Raw genomic sequence first — 17,745 nt, 5'->3', positions numbered from 1 at the left:
GATAAGGGGGTGAAATTACAGCTCAAAGAGGCAAAAGTGACTGTTTTTACAAAACGTTTGTTTTGAAGGGGGAATTGCAAACTTCCTGTTGATTTTTGCTGAAGGATGTCAGTGTATGAAATCTAGGTCTAAGTGAGACCTACATAGAGGTTTTTGCTTCATGTCTCTCCGACATTCCTAGTGGGAGTAACAGGCAGTTTTGTCTGTGTTTCCTTCCTAGGGGGCGCTAGAGCGCAATTTTGAGTTTTGGGGCTAGGTTTTTTTGAATAGATCGCAATTTTCGCCAGTCCTGATGTGTGTGTCAAATATGGTGAGTTTTGAAGCATGAAAAAAGTGACCGGTTTTTACAAAACTTTTGTTTTGAAGGGGGAATTGCAAACTTCATGTTGATTTTAGCTGGCGGTTGTCAATATATGAAATGTAGGTCTAAGTGAGGCCTACATAGAGGTTTTTGTTTCATGTCTATATGACTTTCCTACTGGAAGTTACAGGCAGTTTTGTCTGTGTTTTCTTCCTAGGAGCAGTTTTGTCTGTGTTTTCTTCCTAGGGGGCGCTAGAGCGCAATTTTGAGTTTTGGGGTTGGGTTTTTTATTAGATCGCAATTTTTGCCAGTCCTGATGTGTGTGTCCAGTTTGGTGAGTTTTGAAGCATGATAAGGGGGGGAAATTACAGCTCAAAGAGGCAAAAGTGACTGTTTTTACAAAACGTTTGTTTTGAAGGGGGAATTGCAAACTTCCTGTTGATTTTTGCTGAAGGATGTCAGTGTATGAAATCTAGGTCTAAGTGAGACCTACATAGAGGTTTTTGTTTCATGTCTCTCCGACATTCCTAGTGGGAGTAACAGGCAGTTTTGTCTGTGTTTTCTTCCTAGGGGGCGCTAGAACGCAATTTTGAGTTTTGGGGCTAGGTTTTTTTAATAGATCGCAATTTTCGCCAGTCCTGATGTGTGTGTCAAATATGGTGAGTTTTGAAGCATGAAAAAGGTGACCGGTTTTTACAAAGCTTTTGTTTTGAAGGGGGAATTACAAACTTCCTGTTGATTTTAGCTGGGGGTTTTCAATATATGAAATGTAGGTCTAAGTGAGACCTACATAGAGGTTTTTGTTTCATGTCTCTCCGACATTCCTAGTGGGAGTAACAGGCAGTTTTGTCTGTGTTTTCTTCCTAGGGGGCGCTAGAGTGCAATTTTGAGTTTTGGGGCTAGGTTTTTTGAATAGATCGCAATTTTTGCCAGTCCTGATGTGTGTGTCAAATATGGTGAGTTTTGAAGCATGAAAAAGTTGACCGGTTTTTACAAAACTTTTGTTTTGAAGGGGGAATTACAAACTTCCTGTTGATTTTAGCTGGGGGTTGTCAATATATGAAATGTAGGTCTAAGTGAGACCTAGATAGAGGTTTTTGTTTCATGTCTCTCCGACATTCCTAGTGGGAGTAACAGGCAGTTTTGTCTGTGTTTTCTTCCTAGGGGGCGCTAGAGCGCAATTTTGAGTTTTGGGGCTAGGTTTTTTTAATAGATCGCAATTTTCGCCAGTCCTAATGTGTGTGTCAAATATGGTGAGTTTTGAAGCATGAAAAAGGTGACCGGTTTTTACAAAATTTTTGTTTTGAAGGGGGAATTACAAACTTCCTGTTGATTTTAGCTGGGGGTTGTCAATATATGAAATGTAGGTCTAAGTGAGACCTACATAGAGGGTTTTTGTTTCATGTCTCTACGACATTCCTACTGGAAGTTACAGGCAGTTTTGTCTGTGTTTTCTTCCTAGGAGCAGTTTTGTCTGTGTTTTCTTCCTAGGGGGCGCTAGAGCGCAATTTTGAGTTTTGGGGTTGGGTTTTTTATTAGATCGCAATTTTTGCCAGTCCTGATGTGTGTGTCCAGTTTGGTGAGTTTTGAAGCATGTTAAGGGGGTCAAATTATAGCTCAAAGAGGCAAAAGTGACTGTTTTTACAAAACTTTTGTTTTGAAGGGGGAATTGCAAACTTCCTGTTGATTTTTGCTGAAGGATGGCAGTGTATGAAATCTAGGTCTAAGTGAGACCTACGTAGAGGTTTTTGTTTTATGTCTCTCCGACATTCCTAGTGAGAGTAACAGGCAGTTTTGTCTGTGTTTTCTTCCTAGGAGCAGTTTTGTCTGTGTTTTCTTCCTAGGGGGCGCTAGAGCGCAATTTTGAGTTTTGGGGCTAAGTTTTTTGATTAGATCGCAATTTTTGCCAGTCTTGATATGTGTGTCCAGTTCGGTGAGTTTTGAAGCATGTTAAGGGGGTCAAATTACAGCTCAAAGAGGCGGCGGTATAATGAAGAATAAATAAAACCTTACAATTACAATAGGGTCCTCTGTCCCAAAGGGACATTGCGGTCCCTAAAAATATTGTTTTTCATGAGCTGTGCAGTAGTTTTGTATGTCTGGGTGGGGTTCCGGCTTTGGAAATATTGTGTACCCCTTTCAGATATCGCATTTAGTTCCCACTAAAACATTCACATGTTGCACAATGAGATGTAAACATGGGATCATGTGTACATTTCCTGCAACTTTCTGTTTGTAAAATATGTCTTTATTAGTATTTATTTAATATAATAACACATACTTGCCAACCCTCCCGTTTTTAGCGGGAGAATCCCGGTATTCAGCGCCTCTCCCGACAACCTCCCGGCAGAGATTTTCTCCCGACAAACTCCCGGTATTCAGCCGGAGCTGGAAGCCTACGCCCCCTCCAGCTCAATGTGGACCTGAGTGGGGACAGCCGTTCTCACGTCCGCTTTCCCACAATATAAACAGCTTGCCTGCCCAATGACGTCATAACATCCACGGCTTTTAGAAAGTAGAGTGCACAACAAGGAGAGAGAGTTCTTGGTTTCTTATGTGGGTTTATTGTTAGGTAGTTTCATTAACGTCCTCCCAGCGCGGTAACAACACACAACAACAGCAGTCACGTTTAGTCTACCGTAAAGCAGTTCGTCTGCAGTAAACAGCAATGTTGTGACACTCTTAAACAGGACAATACTGCCATCTACTGGATAGCCTGCAGAACACTGAAATTCAAATATTTTATTTATATGTATAATTAAAAATAAAATATATATATATATATATATATATATATATATATATATATATATATATATATATATATATATATATATATATATATATATATAGCTAGAATTCACTGAAAGTCAAGTATTTCATACATATATATATATATATATATATATATATATATATATATATATATATATATATATATATATATATATATATATATATGAAATACAAATACTTGATTTGGTGAATTCTAGCTGTAAATATACTCTCCTCTTAACCACCCCCTTAGCCACGCCCCCCCCCCCCCCCCCACACACACACACACCTCCCGATATCGGAGGTCTCAAGGTTGGCAAGTATGTAATAACATCATTTCATGATTAATATTTATCAATTAAGATTAAATTAATAAAAAAACATTTTATTTTTCACTAAAGAAGGGTTCGGTGAATGCGCATATCAAACTGGTGGGGTTCGGTACCTCCAACAAGGTTAAGAACCACTGCTTTACACCTTTAGGGGACTTCTGACGGTATGGGGACAAAAAAACAGGTCCCCTAAGGCAGTGGTCCCGATTGGTACCGGGCCGCACAAGAAATTAAAAAAAAATTAAAAAAAATTAAAAAAAAGTATTTTTTTTATTTATTTATGAAATCAACATAAAAAACACAATATATACATTATATATCAATATAGATCAATACAGTCTGCAGGGATACAGTCCGTAAGCACACATGATTGTATTTATTTATGTAAAAAAATAAAAATAAAAAAAATAGATTTAAAGACGTGTATGAGCTAACTGAGCAGTGGACATTTTATACCATTTTTTTTTATGCCTCCACAACCTGTAGAAAGGGTGGTGCCCACAAGTCATGATCAAAAACTTGGTCCCCATTCCGAATTATAACCAGAATGTGTGTGTGTGTGTGTGTGTGTGTGTTTGTGTGTGTGTGTGTGTGTGTGTGTGTGTGTGTGTGTGTGTGTGTGTGTGTGTGTGTGTGTGTGTGTGTGTGTGTGTGTGTGTGTGTGTGTGTGTGTGTGTGTGTGCGTGTGTGCGTGTGTGTGTGTGTGCGTGTGTGTGTTTGTATCCATGCGTTTGGATTAGCCTCTGCGACGTCTTGCTGAGGGGAAGGTAATGTGCGCATCCCATAGAGCTCCTGCTGCTTCTGTGGAATTTGCATAGATTTGGTAAAGCGAGGAAAAGAGAGAGAGAGAGAGAGAGAGAGAGAGAGAGAGAGAGAGGGGTGGTTGGGGGAAGGGGGGCGAGGCTACAAAGCGGCGTGGAAGAGGACGGAATGAACAAGCGGTATTTTCTACTCGCTCCGTCCGCATCTTGCTCTGCGTCCCGCGGTCCTTCCTGCCTTCTCCCCGTCCCTCTCCTCCGCACCTCCTCCTCCTCCCCTCACATGTCCTCTCCTGTCAGTCAGTGAGACCTCCTCCTCGCCATCCTTGCCCCATGCATGCCCGGGCACACGTGCACCCGCGTGGCACCCGCACGCACACGCACACGCGCATCGGGGAGACCACATAAGGCGAGACCGCCGCTCGGACCGTGGCGATGGGCAACTCTGTGAAGTCGCTCAAAATCTTCACCAAGAAGGTAAGCGCCGCTCTCTTGCCTCCGCTCATTGGCACCCTCTACATCACCTTTGACCTTTCACCCCATGACACCCCACAACATCATCTCTTTCTGTCTGACCTTTCACCCCATGACACCCCACAACATCATCTTTCTGCATCTTTGACCTTTCACCCCATGACACCCCGACCTGCCCTTTGCCTGGACTTGAACGGGTGTTGTTGACAGATGTGGTTTATGACCCAGAGACCAGACTTGACCTTCTCTCCCAGTCTTGCGTGCACAAAGTGTGACACGAGGGTTCTGTCATGCCTTCTAGAATGATACTGATCAATAACCTCAGAAAGGAAAACAAAAGCTATTTATTTACATGGATCAAAGATCTTTTATATGACAGGAGTGCTCCGCTGTTTCTAGGGATCCACTGCAAACACCCTATTTAAAGATCCTCTATGTGACAGGAGGGCTGTGCTGTTCTTAAGCATCCTCTGCAAACATCCTAGTCAAAGATCCTGTATATAACAGGAGCACTCTGCTGTTTTAAGGATCTACTGCAAACATCCTAGTCAAAGATCTTCTATATGACAGGAACACTTTACTATTATTGGATCTATTGCAAACATCCTAGTCAAAGATCCTGTATCTGACATGAGCCCTCTACTGTTTTTAATGATATTCTGCAAACATCCTAGTCAAAGATCTTCTATATAGCAGGAGCACTCTGCTGTTTTAAGGATCTACTGCAAACATCCTAGTCAAAGATCCTCTATATGACAGGAACACTTTACTATTATTGGATCTCTGGCAAACATCCTAGTCAAAGATCCTGTATCTGACACGAGCCCTCTACTGTTTTTAATGATATTCTGCAAACATCCTAGTCAAAGATCTTCTATATAGCAGGAGCACTCAGCTGTTTTTAAGGAGCTTCTGCAAACATCCTAGTCAAAGATCCTGTATATAACAGGAGCACTCTGCTGTTTTAAGGATCTTCTGCAAACATCCTAGTCAAAGATCTTCTATATGACAGGAACGCTTTACTATTATTGGATCTATTGCAAACATCCTAGTCAAAGATCCTGTATCTGACACGGGCCCTCTACTGTTTTTAATGATATTCTGCAAACATCCTAGTCAAAGATCCTCTATATGACACGAGCCCTCTACTGTTTTTAATGATATTCTGCAAACATCCTAGTCAAAGATCCTCTATATGACAGGAACACTCTACTGTTATTGGATCTACTGCAAACATCCTAGTCAAAGATCCTGTATATAACAGGAGCACTCTGCTGTTTTTAAGGATCTTCTGCAAACATCCTAGTCAAAGATCTTCTATATGACAGGAACGCTTTACCATTATTGGATCTATTGCAAACATCCTAGTCAAAGATCCTGTATCTAACACGAGCCCTCTACTGTTTTTGATGATATTCTGCAAACATCCTAGTCAAAGATCTTCTATATAGCAGGAGCACTCTGCTGTTTTTAAGGATCTACTGCAAACACCCTAGTCAAAGATTCTTTATGTGACAGGCGTGCTCTGCTGTTTTTAAGGATCTTCTGCAAACATCGTAGTCAAAGATCCGCTATATAACAGGAGCACTCAGCTGTTTTTAAGGATCTACTGCAAACATCTGAGTCAAAGATATTTTACATGACAGGAGTGCTTTGCTGTTTCTAGGGATCGACTGCAAACATCCTATTTAAAGATCGTCTGTAGTGCTCTGCTGTTTTTGAGGATCTTCTGCAAACATTCTAGTCAAAGATCCTGTATATAACAGGAGCACTCTCCTGTTTTTAAGGATCTTCTGCAAACATCCTAGTCAAACATCTTCTATATGACAGGAACGCTCTACTGTTATTGGATCTATTGCAAACATCCTAGTCAAAGATCCTCTATATAACAAGAGCACTGCTGTTTTAAGGATCTACTGCAAACACCCAAGTCAAAGATCCTCTATGTGACAGGAGTGCTCTGCTGTTCTTAAGGATCTTCTGCAAAAGTCCTAGTCAAAGATCCTCTGGAGTGCTCCTGCTGTTTTTAAGGATCTTCTTCAAACGTCCTAGTCAAAGATCCTCTATATGGATGACACAAGCGATTTACTGTTTTTAATTACTATCTGCAAACGTCCTAGTCAAAGATCCTCTATATAACAGGAGCACTCTCCTGTTTTTAAGGATCTTCTGCAAACATCCTAGTCAAAGATCTTCTATATGACAGGAGCGCTCTACTGTTATTGGATCTATTGCAAACATCCTAGTCAAAGATCCTGTTTCTGACACAAGCCCTGTACGGTTTTTAATGATCTTCTGCAAACATCCTAGTCAAAGATCCTGTAAATAACAGCAGCACTCTGCTGTTTTTAAGGATCTTCTGCAAGCATCCTAGTCAAAGATCTTCTATATGACAGGAGCGCTCTACTGTTATTGGATCTACTGCAAACATCCTAGTCAAAGATCCTCTATATAACACGAGGACTTTACTGTTTATAAGGATCTTCTCCAAACGTCCGAGTCAAAGATCCTCTATATAACAAGAGCACTGCTGTTTTAAGGATCTACTGCAAACACCCAAGTCAAAGATCCTCTATGTGACAGGAGTGCTCTGCTGTTCTTAAGGATCTCCTGCAAACGTCCTAGTCAAAGATCCTCTGGAGTGCTCTGCTGTTTTTAAGGATCTTCTTCAAACGTCCTAGTCAAAGATCCTCTATATGGATGACACGAGCGCTTTACTGTTTTTAATTACTATCTGCAAACGTCCTAGTCAAAGATCCTCTATATAACAGGAGCACTCTGCTGTTTTAAGGATCTACTGCAAACACCCGAGTCAAAGATCCTCTGTGTGACAGGAGTGCTCTGCTGTTTTTAAGGATCTTCTGCAAAAATCCTAGTCAAAGATCCTTTACATGACAGGAGTGCTCTGCTGTTCTTAAGGATCCTCTTCAAACATCGTAGTCAAAGATCCTCTATATTACAGGAGCACTCTGTTGTTTTTAAGGATCTTCTGCAAACATCCTAGTCAAAGATCCTTTACACGACAGGAGTGCTTTGCTGTTCTTAAGGATCCTCTTCAAACATCCTAGTCAAAGATCCATTACATGACAGGAGTGCTCTGCTGTTCTTAAGGATCTTCTGCAAACATCGTAGTCAAAGATCCGCTATATAACAGGAGCACTCTGCTGTTTTTAAGGATCCTCTGCAAACACCCTAGTCAAAGATCCGCTATATAACAGGAGGACTCTGTTGTTTTTAGGGATCTTCTGCAAACACCCTAGTCAAAGATCCTTTACACGACAGGAGTGCTTTGTTGTTCTTAAGGATCCTCTTCAAATATCCTAGTCAAAGATCCATTACATGACAGGAGTGCTCTGCTGTTCTTAAGGATCTTCTGCAAACATCATAGTCAAAGATCCTCTATATTACAGGAGGACTCTGTTGTTTTTAGGGATCTTCTGCAAACACCCTAGTCAAAGATCCTTTACACGACAGGAGTGCTTTGTTGTTCTTAAGGATCCTCTTCAAATATCCTAGTCAAAGATCCATTACATGACAGGAGTGCTCTGCTGTTCTTAAGGATCTTCTGCAAACATTGTAGTCAAAGATCCTCTATATTACAGGAGCACTCTGCTGTTTTTAAGGATCCTCTGCAAACAACCTAGTCAAAGATCCTCTATGTGAGAGGAGTGTCCTGCGGATTTTAAGGATTTCCTACAAACCTCCTATTCAAAGATCCTCTATGTGACAGGAGCGTTTTTAAGGATCTACCGTAAACACCCGAGTCAAAGATTCTTTATGTGACAGGAGTGCTCTGCTGTTTTTAAGGATCTTCTGCAAACATCATAGTCAAACATCCTTTATACAACAGGAGTACTTTACTTTTTTTTGAGGATCTTCTGCAAACATTCCAGTCAAAGAGCCTCCATATAACAGGAACACTCAGCTGTTTTTAAGGATCTACTGCAAACACCTGAGTCAAAGATCTTTTACATGACAGGAGTGCTTAGCTGTTTCTAGGGATCCACTGCAAACATCCTATTTAAAGAGCCTCTGTAGTGCTCTGCTGTTTTTAATGATCTTCTGCAAACATCCCAGTCAAAGATCCTCTATATAACAGGAGCACTCTTCTGTTTTTAAGGATCTACTGCAAACATCCTCGTCAAAGATCCTCTATATGACAGGAGTGCTTTGCAGTTTTTAAGGATCTTCTGCAAATATCCTAGTCAAAGATCCTCTGTAGTGCTCTGCTGTTTTTAATGATCTTCTGCAAACATCCTAGTCAAAGATCCTCTATCTGACAGGAGCGCTCTGCTGTTTTTAAGGATCTACTGCAAACATCCTCGTCAAAGATCCTCTATATGACAGGAGTGCTTCGCAGTTTTTAAGGATCTTCTGCAAATATCCTAGTCAAAGATCCTCTATATGACAGGAGCACTCTGCTGTTTTAAGGATCTACTGCAAACATTCCTGTCAAAGATCCTCTATATGACAGGAGTGCTTTGCAGTTTTTAAGGATCTTCTGCAAATATACCAGTCAAATATTCTCTATATGACAAGAGCACTCTGCTGTTTTTAAGGACTCTTCTGCAAACATTCCAGTCAAAGATCCTGTAAATGACATGAGCGCTCTCTGTTTTTAAGGATCTTCTGCAAACATTCTAGTCAAAGATCCTCTATATGACAGGAGTGCTTTGCTGTTTTTAAGGAATTTTCTGCAAATATCCTTGTCAAAGATCCTCTCTATGACAGGAGTGCTCTGCTCTTTTTAAGGATTTTCTACAAACATCATAGTCAAAGATCCTCTATGTGACAGGAGCGGTCTACTGTTTTTGGATGTACGGTGACCACCCTAGTTAAAGATCCTCTATATGAGAGGAGTGCTCTGCTGTTTTTAAGGATTTTCTGCAAACATCCTAGTCAAAGATCCTCTATGTGACAGGAGCTGTCTACTGTTTTTGGATGTACTGCAAACACCCTAGTCAAAGATCCTTTACATAACAGGGGTGCTCCGCTGTTTTTAAGGATTTTCTGCAAACATCCTAGTCAAAGATCCTGTATATCACAGGAATGCTTTGCAATTTTTAAATAGTTTTTGCAAACATCTTTGTCAAAGATCCTCTATAAGACAAGAGTGCTCTGCTGTTTTTAAGGATCTTCTGCAAACATTCTAGTCAAAGATCCTCTATATGACAGGAGTGCTTTGCTGTTTTTAAGGAATCTTCTGCAAATATCCTTGTCAAAGATCCTCTCTATGACAGGAGTGCTCTGCTCTTTTTAAGGATTTTCTACAAACATCATAGTCAAAGATCCTCTATGTGACAGGAGCGGTCTACTGTTTTTGGATGTACTGCGACCACCCTAGTCAAAGATCCTCTATATGACAGGAGTGCTCTGCTGTTTTTAAGGATTTTCTGCAAACATCCTAGTCAAAGATCCTGTATATCACAGGAATGCTTTGCAATTTTTAAATAGTTTTTGCAAACATCCTTGTCAAAGATCCTCTATATGACAAGAGTGCTCTGCTCTTTTTAAGGATTTTCTGCAAACATCCTAGTCAAAGATCCTCTATGTGACACGAGTGCTCGGCTGTTTTTAAGGATCTTCTACAAACCTCCTATTCAAAGATCCTCTATGTGACAGGAGCTGTCTACTGTTTTTGGATGTACTGCAAACACCCTAGTCAAAGATCCTTTACATAACAGGGGTGCTCCGCTGTTTTTAAGGATTTTCTGCAAACATCCTAGTCAAAGATCCTGTATATCACAGGAATGCTTTGCAATTTTTAAATAGTTTTTGCAAACATCTTTGTCAAAGATCCTCTATAAGACAAGAGTGCTCTGCTGTTTTTAAGGATCTTCTGCAAACATTCTAGTCAAAGATCCTCTATATGACAGGAGTGCTTTGCTGTTTTTAAGGAATCTTCTGCAAATATCCTTGTCAAAGATCCTCTCTATGACAGGAGTGCTCTGCTGTTTTTAAGGATTTTCTCCAAACATCCTTGTCAAAGATCCTCAATGTGACAGGAGCGGTCTACTGTTTTTGGATGTACTGCGACCACCCTAGTTAAAGATCCTCTATATGACAGGAGTGCTCTGCTGTTTTTAAGGATTTTCTGCAAACATCCTAGTCAAAGATCCTCTATGTGACACGAGTGCTCGGCTGTTTTTAAGGATCTTCTACAAACCTCCTATTCAAAGATCCTCTATGTGACAGGAGCTGTCTACTGTTTTTGGATGTACTGCAAACACCCTAGTCAAAGATCCTTTACATAACAGGGGTGCTTCGCTGTTTTTAAGGATTTTCTGCAAACATCCTAGTCAAAGATCCTGTATATCACAGGAATGCTTTGCAATTTTTAAATAGTTTTTGCAAACATCCTTGTCAAAGATCCTCTATATGACAAGAGTGCTCTGCTGTTCTTTCCCAGCTGTGGTCCATATGGACCCCTGTGGTACTCACTTGCAATACTTTGTTTGACCACTTGTGGCAGTAATGACTATCAAACAGAATAAGTTTGGCGCTAAAGTCATAGAGAAGTACGATAAACTAAGTTACTACTTCCTGTAAGTTATTGCACTTATTGCAGTAGTGTAATAAACTAAGTTACTACTTCCTTTAGTATTACTGCACTTATTGCAGTAGTGCAATAAACTAAGTTACTACTTCCTGTAGTATTACTGCACTTATTGCAGTAGTGCAATAAACTAAGTTACTACTTCCTGTAATATTACTGCACTTATTGCAGTAGTGCAATAAACTAAGTTACTACTTCCTTTAGTATTACTGCACTTATTGCAGTAGTGCAATAAACTAAGTTACTACTTCCTGTAGTATTACTGCACTTGTTGCAGTAGTGTAATAAACTAAGTTACTACTTCCTGTAGTATTGCTGCACTTATTGAAGTAGTGCAATAAACTAAGTTACTACTTCCTGTAGTATTGCTGCACTTATTGCAGTAGTGTAATAAACTAAGTTACTACTTCCTGTAATAATACTGCACTTATTGTAGTAGTGCAATAAACTAAGTTACTACTTCCTGTAGTATTAATGCACTTATTGCAGTAGTGCAATAAACTAAGTTACTACTTCCTGTAGTATTACTGCACTTATTGCAATAGTGCAATAAACTAAGTTACTACTTCCTGTAATATTACTGCACTTATTGCAATAAACTAAGTTAGTACTTCCTGTAGTATTACTGCACTTATAGCAGTAGTGCAATAAACTAAGTTACTACTTCCTGTAATATCACTGCACTTATTGCAGTAGTGCAATAAACTAAGTTACTACTTCCTGTAGTATTACTGCACTTATTGCAATAAACTAAGTTATTACTTCCTGTAATATTACTGCACTTTTTTGCAGTAGTGCAATAAACTAAGTTACTACTTCCTGTAGTATTACTGCACTTATTGCAGTTGTGCAATAAACTAAGTTACTACTTCCTGTAGTATTACTGCACTTATTGTGGTAGTGCAATAAACTAAGTTACTACTTCCTGTAGTTTTACTGCACTTATTGCATTAGTGCAATAAACTAAGTTACTACTTCCTGTAGTATTACTGCACTTATTGCAGTAGTGCAATAAACTAAGTTACTACTTCCTGTAATATTACTGCACTTATTGAAGTAGTGCAATAAACTAAGTTACTACTTCCTGTAGTATTACTGCACTTATTGCAATAGTGCAATAAACTAAGTTACTACTTCCTGTAATATTACTGCACTTATTGCAGTAGTGCAATAAACTAAGTTACTACTTCCTGTAATAATACTGCACTTATTGTAGTAGTGCAATAAACTAAGTTACTACTTCCTGTAGTATTAATGCACCTATTGCAGTAGTGCAATAAACTAAGTTACTACTTCCTGTAATATTACTGCACTTATTGCACTAGTGCAATAAACTAAGTTACTACTTCCTGTAGTATTACTGCACTTATTGCAGTAGTGTAATAAACTAAGTTACTACTTCCTGTAGTATTACTGCACTAATTGCAGTAGTGTAATAAACTAAGTTACTACTTCCTGTAGTATTACTGCACTTATTGCAATAGTGCAATAAACTAAGTTACTACTTCCTGTAATATTACTGCACTTATTGCAGTAGTGCAATAAATTAAGTTACTACTTCCTGTATTAATACTGCACTTATTGTAGTAGTGCAATAAACTAAGTTACTACTTCCTGTAGTATTAATACACTTATTGCAGTAGTGCAATAAACTAAGTTACTACTTCCTGTAATATTACTGCACTTATTGCAGTAGTGCAATAAACTAAGTTACTACTTCCTGTAGTATTACTGCACTTATTGAAGTAGTGCAATAAACTAAGTTACTACTTCCTGTAATATTACTGCACTTATTGAAGTAGTGCAATAAACTAAGTTACTACTTCCTGTAATATTACTGCACTTATTGCAATAAACTAAGTTACTACTTCCTGTAGTATTACTGCACTTATTGCAGTAGTGCAATAAACTAAGTTACTACATCCTGTAATATTACTGCACTTATTGCAGTAGTGCAATAAACTAAGTTACTACTTCCTGTAGTATTACTGCACTTATTGCAGTAGTGCAATAAACTAAGTTACTACATCCTGTAATATTACTGCACTTATTGCAGTAGTGCAATAAACTAAGTTACTACTTCCTGTAATATTACTGCACTTATTGCAGTAGTGCAATAAACTAAGTTACTACATCCTGTAATATCACTGCACTTATTGCAGTAGTGTAATAAACTAAGTTACTACATAGTGTAGTATTACTACACTAATTGAAGTAGTGCAATAAACTAAGTTACTACTTCCTGTAGTATTGCTGCACTAATTGCAGTAGTGCAATAAACTAAGTTACTACATAGTGTAGTATTACTACACTAATTGAAGTAGTGCAATAAACTAAGTTACTACTTCCTGTAGTATTGCTGCACTAATTGCAGTAGTGCAATAAACTAAGTTACTACTTCCTGTAGTATTACTGCACTTATTGCAGTAGTGCAATAAACTAAGTTACTACTTCCTGCAGTATTACTGCACTTATTGCAGTAGTGCAATAAACTAAGTTATTACTTCCTGTAGTATTACTGCACTTATTGCAGTAGTGTAATAAACTAAGTTACTACTTCCTGTAGTATTACTGCACTTAATGCAGTAGTGCAATAAACTAAGTTACTACATCCTGTAATATTACTGCACTTATTGCAGTAGTGCAATAAACTAAGTTACTACTTCCTGTAGTATTACTGCACTTATTGCAGTAGTGCAATAAACTAAGTTACTACATCCTGTAATATTACTGCACTTATTGCAGTAGTGCAATAAACTAAGTTACTACTTCCTGTAATATTACTGCACTTATTGCAGTAGTGCAATAAACTAAGTTACTACATCCTGTAATATCACTGCACTTATTGCAGTAGTGTAATAAACTAAGTTACTACATAGTGTAGTATTACTACACTAATTGAAGTAGTGCAATAAACTAAGTTACTACTTCCTGTAGTATTGCTGCACTAATTGCAGTAGTGCAATAAACTAAGTTACTACATAGTGTAGTATTACTACACTAATTGAAGTAGTGCAATAAACTAAGTTACTACTTCCTGTAGTATTGCTGCACTAATTGCAGTAGTGCAATAAACTAAGTTACTACTTCCTGTAATATTACTGCACTTATTGCAGTAGTGCAATAAACTAAGTTACTACTTCCTGTAGTATTACTGCACTTATTGCAGTAGTGCAATAAACTAAGTTACTACATCCTGTAATATTACTGCACTTATTGCAGTAGTGCAATAAACTAAGTTACTACTTCCTGTAATATTACTGCACTTATTGCAGTAGTGCAATAAACTAAGTTACTACATCCTGTAATATCACTGCACTTATTGCAGTAGTGTAATAAACTAAGTTACTACATAGTGTAGTATTACTACACTAATTGAAGTAGTGCAATAAACTAAGTTACTACTTCCTGTAGTATTGCTGCACTAATTGCAGTAGTGCAATAAACTAAGTTACTACATAGTGTAGTATTACTACACTAATTGAAGTAGTGCAATAAACTAAGTTACTACTTCCTGTAGTATTGCTGCACTAATTGCAGTAGTGCAATAAACTAAGTTACTACTTCCTGTAATATTACTGCACTTATTGCAGTAGTGCAATAAACTAAGTTACTACTTCCTGTAGTATTACTGCACTTATTGAAGTAGTGCAATAAACTAAGTTACTACTTCCTGTAATATTACTGCACTTATTGCAGTAGTGTAACACACTAAGTTACTACTTCCTGTAGTATTACTGCACTTATTGCAGTAGTGCAATTAACTAAGTTACTACTTCCTGTAGTATTACTGCACGTATTAAAGTAGTGTAATACACTAAGTTACTACTTCCTGTAGTATTACTGCACTTATTGCAGTAGTACTTGGAAGTGGTCCTGGCTGGAGAAGGTAGTCTTCCAGCAGGCGGCGTGCTGCATCCAGTGTGTTACGTAACCTTCCCTGCGTGGCTGCAGAGTGCTCTTGTGGCACGCTGGCGTGGCAAACGTGGCAGTGCCATGCATCACTTGGTCAGATTAGCCAGTGGGCATTGAGCCGCTGCAGCGAGGCCCAGGATGGACGTGGCAGCAGATGGAGTGGAAAGGTCGTCTGAAGACAACGTCCATACTTGCTGCTTTCACTGCAGGCTCTTTCTACAAATATACATGTTATTACTTTTACTGCAATATACATAATAATATGTATATTTGTATATTTCTACAAATATACATATTATTATTATTCTTACCATAGCAACTTTAGACAATGTATTTATTTTCTGCAATCCACCACAGACAAAGCTCTTTTTAATGAACCACTAATTGGTTGGTCTTGCAGGCAACCTTGTCTGCCTTCTGGTTGATGAGCTCATTAAATAAAAAGCCGGCTGCACAAAAACTCTGTCAAATGTGCACAATTAAAAACATTTGTTTGTATCTCCCATTATTTCGTGACCACGATAACAACACAGCACACGTGCTCGTCAAAGATCCTCTATATGGCAGCGTTTTTAAGGACCCACTGCAAAAACCCATGTCAAAGATTGCCCTCATGACAGGAGTACTCTGCTGTTTTTAAGACTTTAGTGCAAAAGCACTAATCAAAGATCCTCAATATGACTGGAGCACTCTTTTGTTCTAAGGCCTTAGTACAAAAGAGTGCTCCAGTCATATCAAAGATCCTCAATAGACAAGAGTTCTCTGTTGTTTTAAAGGTATTAGTACAAAAAAACACTAAAAAAACACTAATCAAAGATCCTATATTTCACAGGAGCACTCTTTTGTTTCAAGGTCTTAGTACAAAATAACTAATCAAAGATCCTCAGTAGACAAGAGTGCTCTGCTGTTTTAAAAGTCTTAGTACAAAAAAACACTAATCAAAGATCCTCAGTATTCAAGAGTGCTCTGCTGTTTTAACGGTCTTAGTACAAAAAACGAATCAAAGATCCTCTATAGACAAGAGTGATCTGCTGTTTTAAAGGTCTTAGTACAAAAAAAAAACACTAATCAAAAATCCTCAGTAGACAAGAGTGCTCTGCTGTTTTAAAGGTCTTGGTACAAAAAAGAAACTCTAATCAAAGATCCTCAATATGACAGGCGTACTTTTCTGTTTTAAGGCCTTAGTACAAAAAAACGAATCAAAGATTCTCTATAGACAAGAGTGCTCTGCTGTTTTAAAGGTCTCAGTACAAAAAATAACACTAATCAAAGATCCTCAGTAGACGAGAGTGCTCTGCTGTTTTAAAGGTCTTAGTAAAAAAAAAAATAATCAAAGATCCTCAATATGACAGGCGTACAGTTCTGTTTTAAGGCCTTAGTACAAAAAACAAATCAAAGATCCTCTATAGACAAGAGTGCTCTGCTGTTTTAAAGGTCCTGGTACAAAAAAGAACACTAATCAAAGATCCTCAGTAGACAAGAGTGCTCTGCTGTTTTAAAGGTATTAGTACAAAATAATTAATCAAAGATCCTCAGTAGACAAGAGTGCTCTGCTGTTTTAAAGGTATTAGTACAAAATAATTAATCAAAGATCCTCAGTAGACAAGAGTGCTCTGCTGTTTTAAAGGTATTAGTACAAAATAATTAATCAAAGATCCTCAGCAGACAAGAGTGCTCTGTTGTTTTAAAGGTATTAGTACAAAATAATTAATCAAAGATCCTCAGTAGACAAGAGTGCTCTGCTGTTTTAAAGGTCTTAGTACAAAAAAGAACACTAATCAAAGATCCTCAGCAGACAAGAGTGCTCTGCTGTTTTAAAGGTATTAGTACAAAATAATTAATCAAAGATCCTCAGTAGACAAGAGTGCTCTGCTGTTTTAAAGGTCTTAGTACAAAAAAGAACACTAATCAAAGATCCTCAGCAGACAAGAGTGCTCTGCTGTTTTAAAGGTTTTAGTGCAAAAAGAACACTAATCAAAGATCCTCAGTAGACAAGAGTGCTCTGCTGTTTTAAAGGTATTAGTACAAAATAATTAATCAAAGATCCTCAGTAGACAAGAGTGCTCTGCTGTTTTAAAGGTCTTAGTACAAAAAAGAACACTAATCAAAGATCCTCATCAGACAAGAGTGCTCTGCTGTTTTAAAGGTTTTAGTACAAAAAAGAACACTAATCAAAGATCCTCAGTAGACAAGAGTGCTTTGCTGTTTTAAAGGTCTAGTAAAACATTTTTAAAAAAACACTAATCAAAGATCCTCAATATGACAGGCATACGTTTCTGTTTTAAGTCCTTAGTACAAAAAACAAAACAAATCAAAGATCCTCTATGGACAAGAGTGCTCTGTTGTTTTAAAGGTCTTAGTACAAAACACACTAACAAAGATCCTCAATACGACGGGGGCACTCTTGTGTTTTAAAGTCTTAGTACAAAAAAACAAATCAAAGATCCTCTTTATGACAGGAGTGCTCCCTCCTCCCGGTCCTTTCTTATCCGTATGAACCTGATGGTTGCTGGTGAACTCTGCCTAGCAACAAGTGATTTAAAACTGAGACCATGTGATCAACTTGTGCACGGAGCGTCGCCATTGGTTGAGAAGAAAGGTGTTTTCTTGTTGTTATTGTTCGACGCCATTTTT

At 38.3% G+C, this 17,745-nt stretch overlaps 1 protein-coding gene across 3 annotated transcripts in view; it reads left to right on the top strand.

The window, feature by feature from the left end:
* Nucleotides 1-4,336: 4,336 nt before the first annotated feature.
* cabp1b (calcium binding protein 1b) overlaps nucleotides 4,337-17,745 on the top strand; it is a 28,999-nt gene continuing 15,590 nt past the window's right edge. Inside the window, exon 1 of one of the 3 annotated variants that reach the window (XM_062031946.1) lies at nucleotides 4,337-4,643. In XM_062031946.1, the coding sequence (XP_061887930.1) occupies nucleotides 4,602-4,643 (42 nt within the window). In that variant the 5' untranslated portion in view covers nucleotides 4,337-4,601. Of the gene's footprint in view, nucleotides 4,644-16,042; nucleotides 17,711-17,745 lie in introns of those variants that run through there. The other 2 variants (XM_062031948.1, XM_062031947.1) reach the window with 2 other exon arrangements.

Source organism: Entelurus aequoreus, linkage group LG21 (assembly GCF_033978785.1).
Source record: "Entelurus aequoreus isolate RoL-2023_Sb linkage group LG21, RoL_Eaeq_v1.1, whole genome shotgun sequence".
Lineage (NCBI taxonomy): Eukaryota > Metazoa > Chordata > Actinopteri > Syngnathiformes > Syngnathidae > Entelurus > Entelurus aequoreus.
Note: the sequence above shows the minus strand (reverse complement) of the source record. Positions and strands in the feature narration are given on the sequence as shown.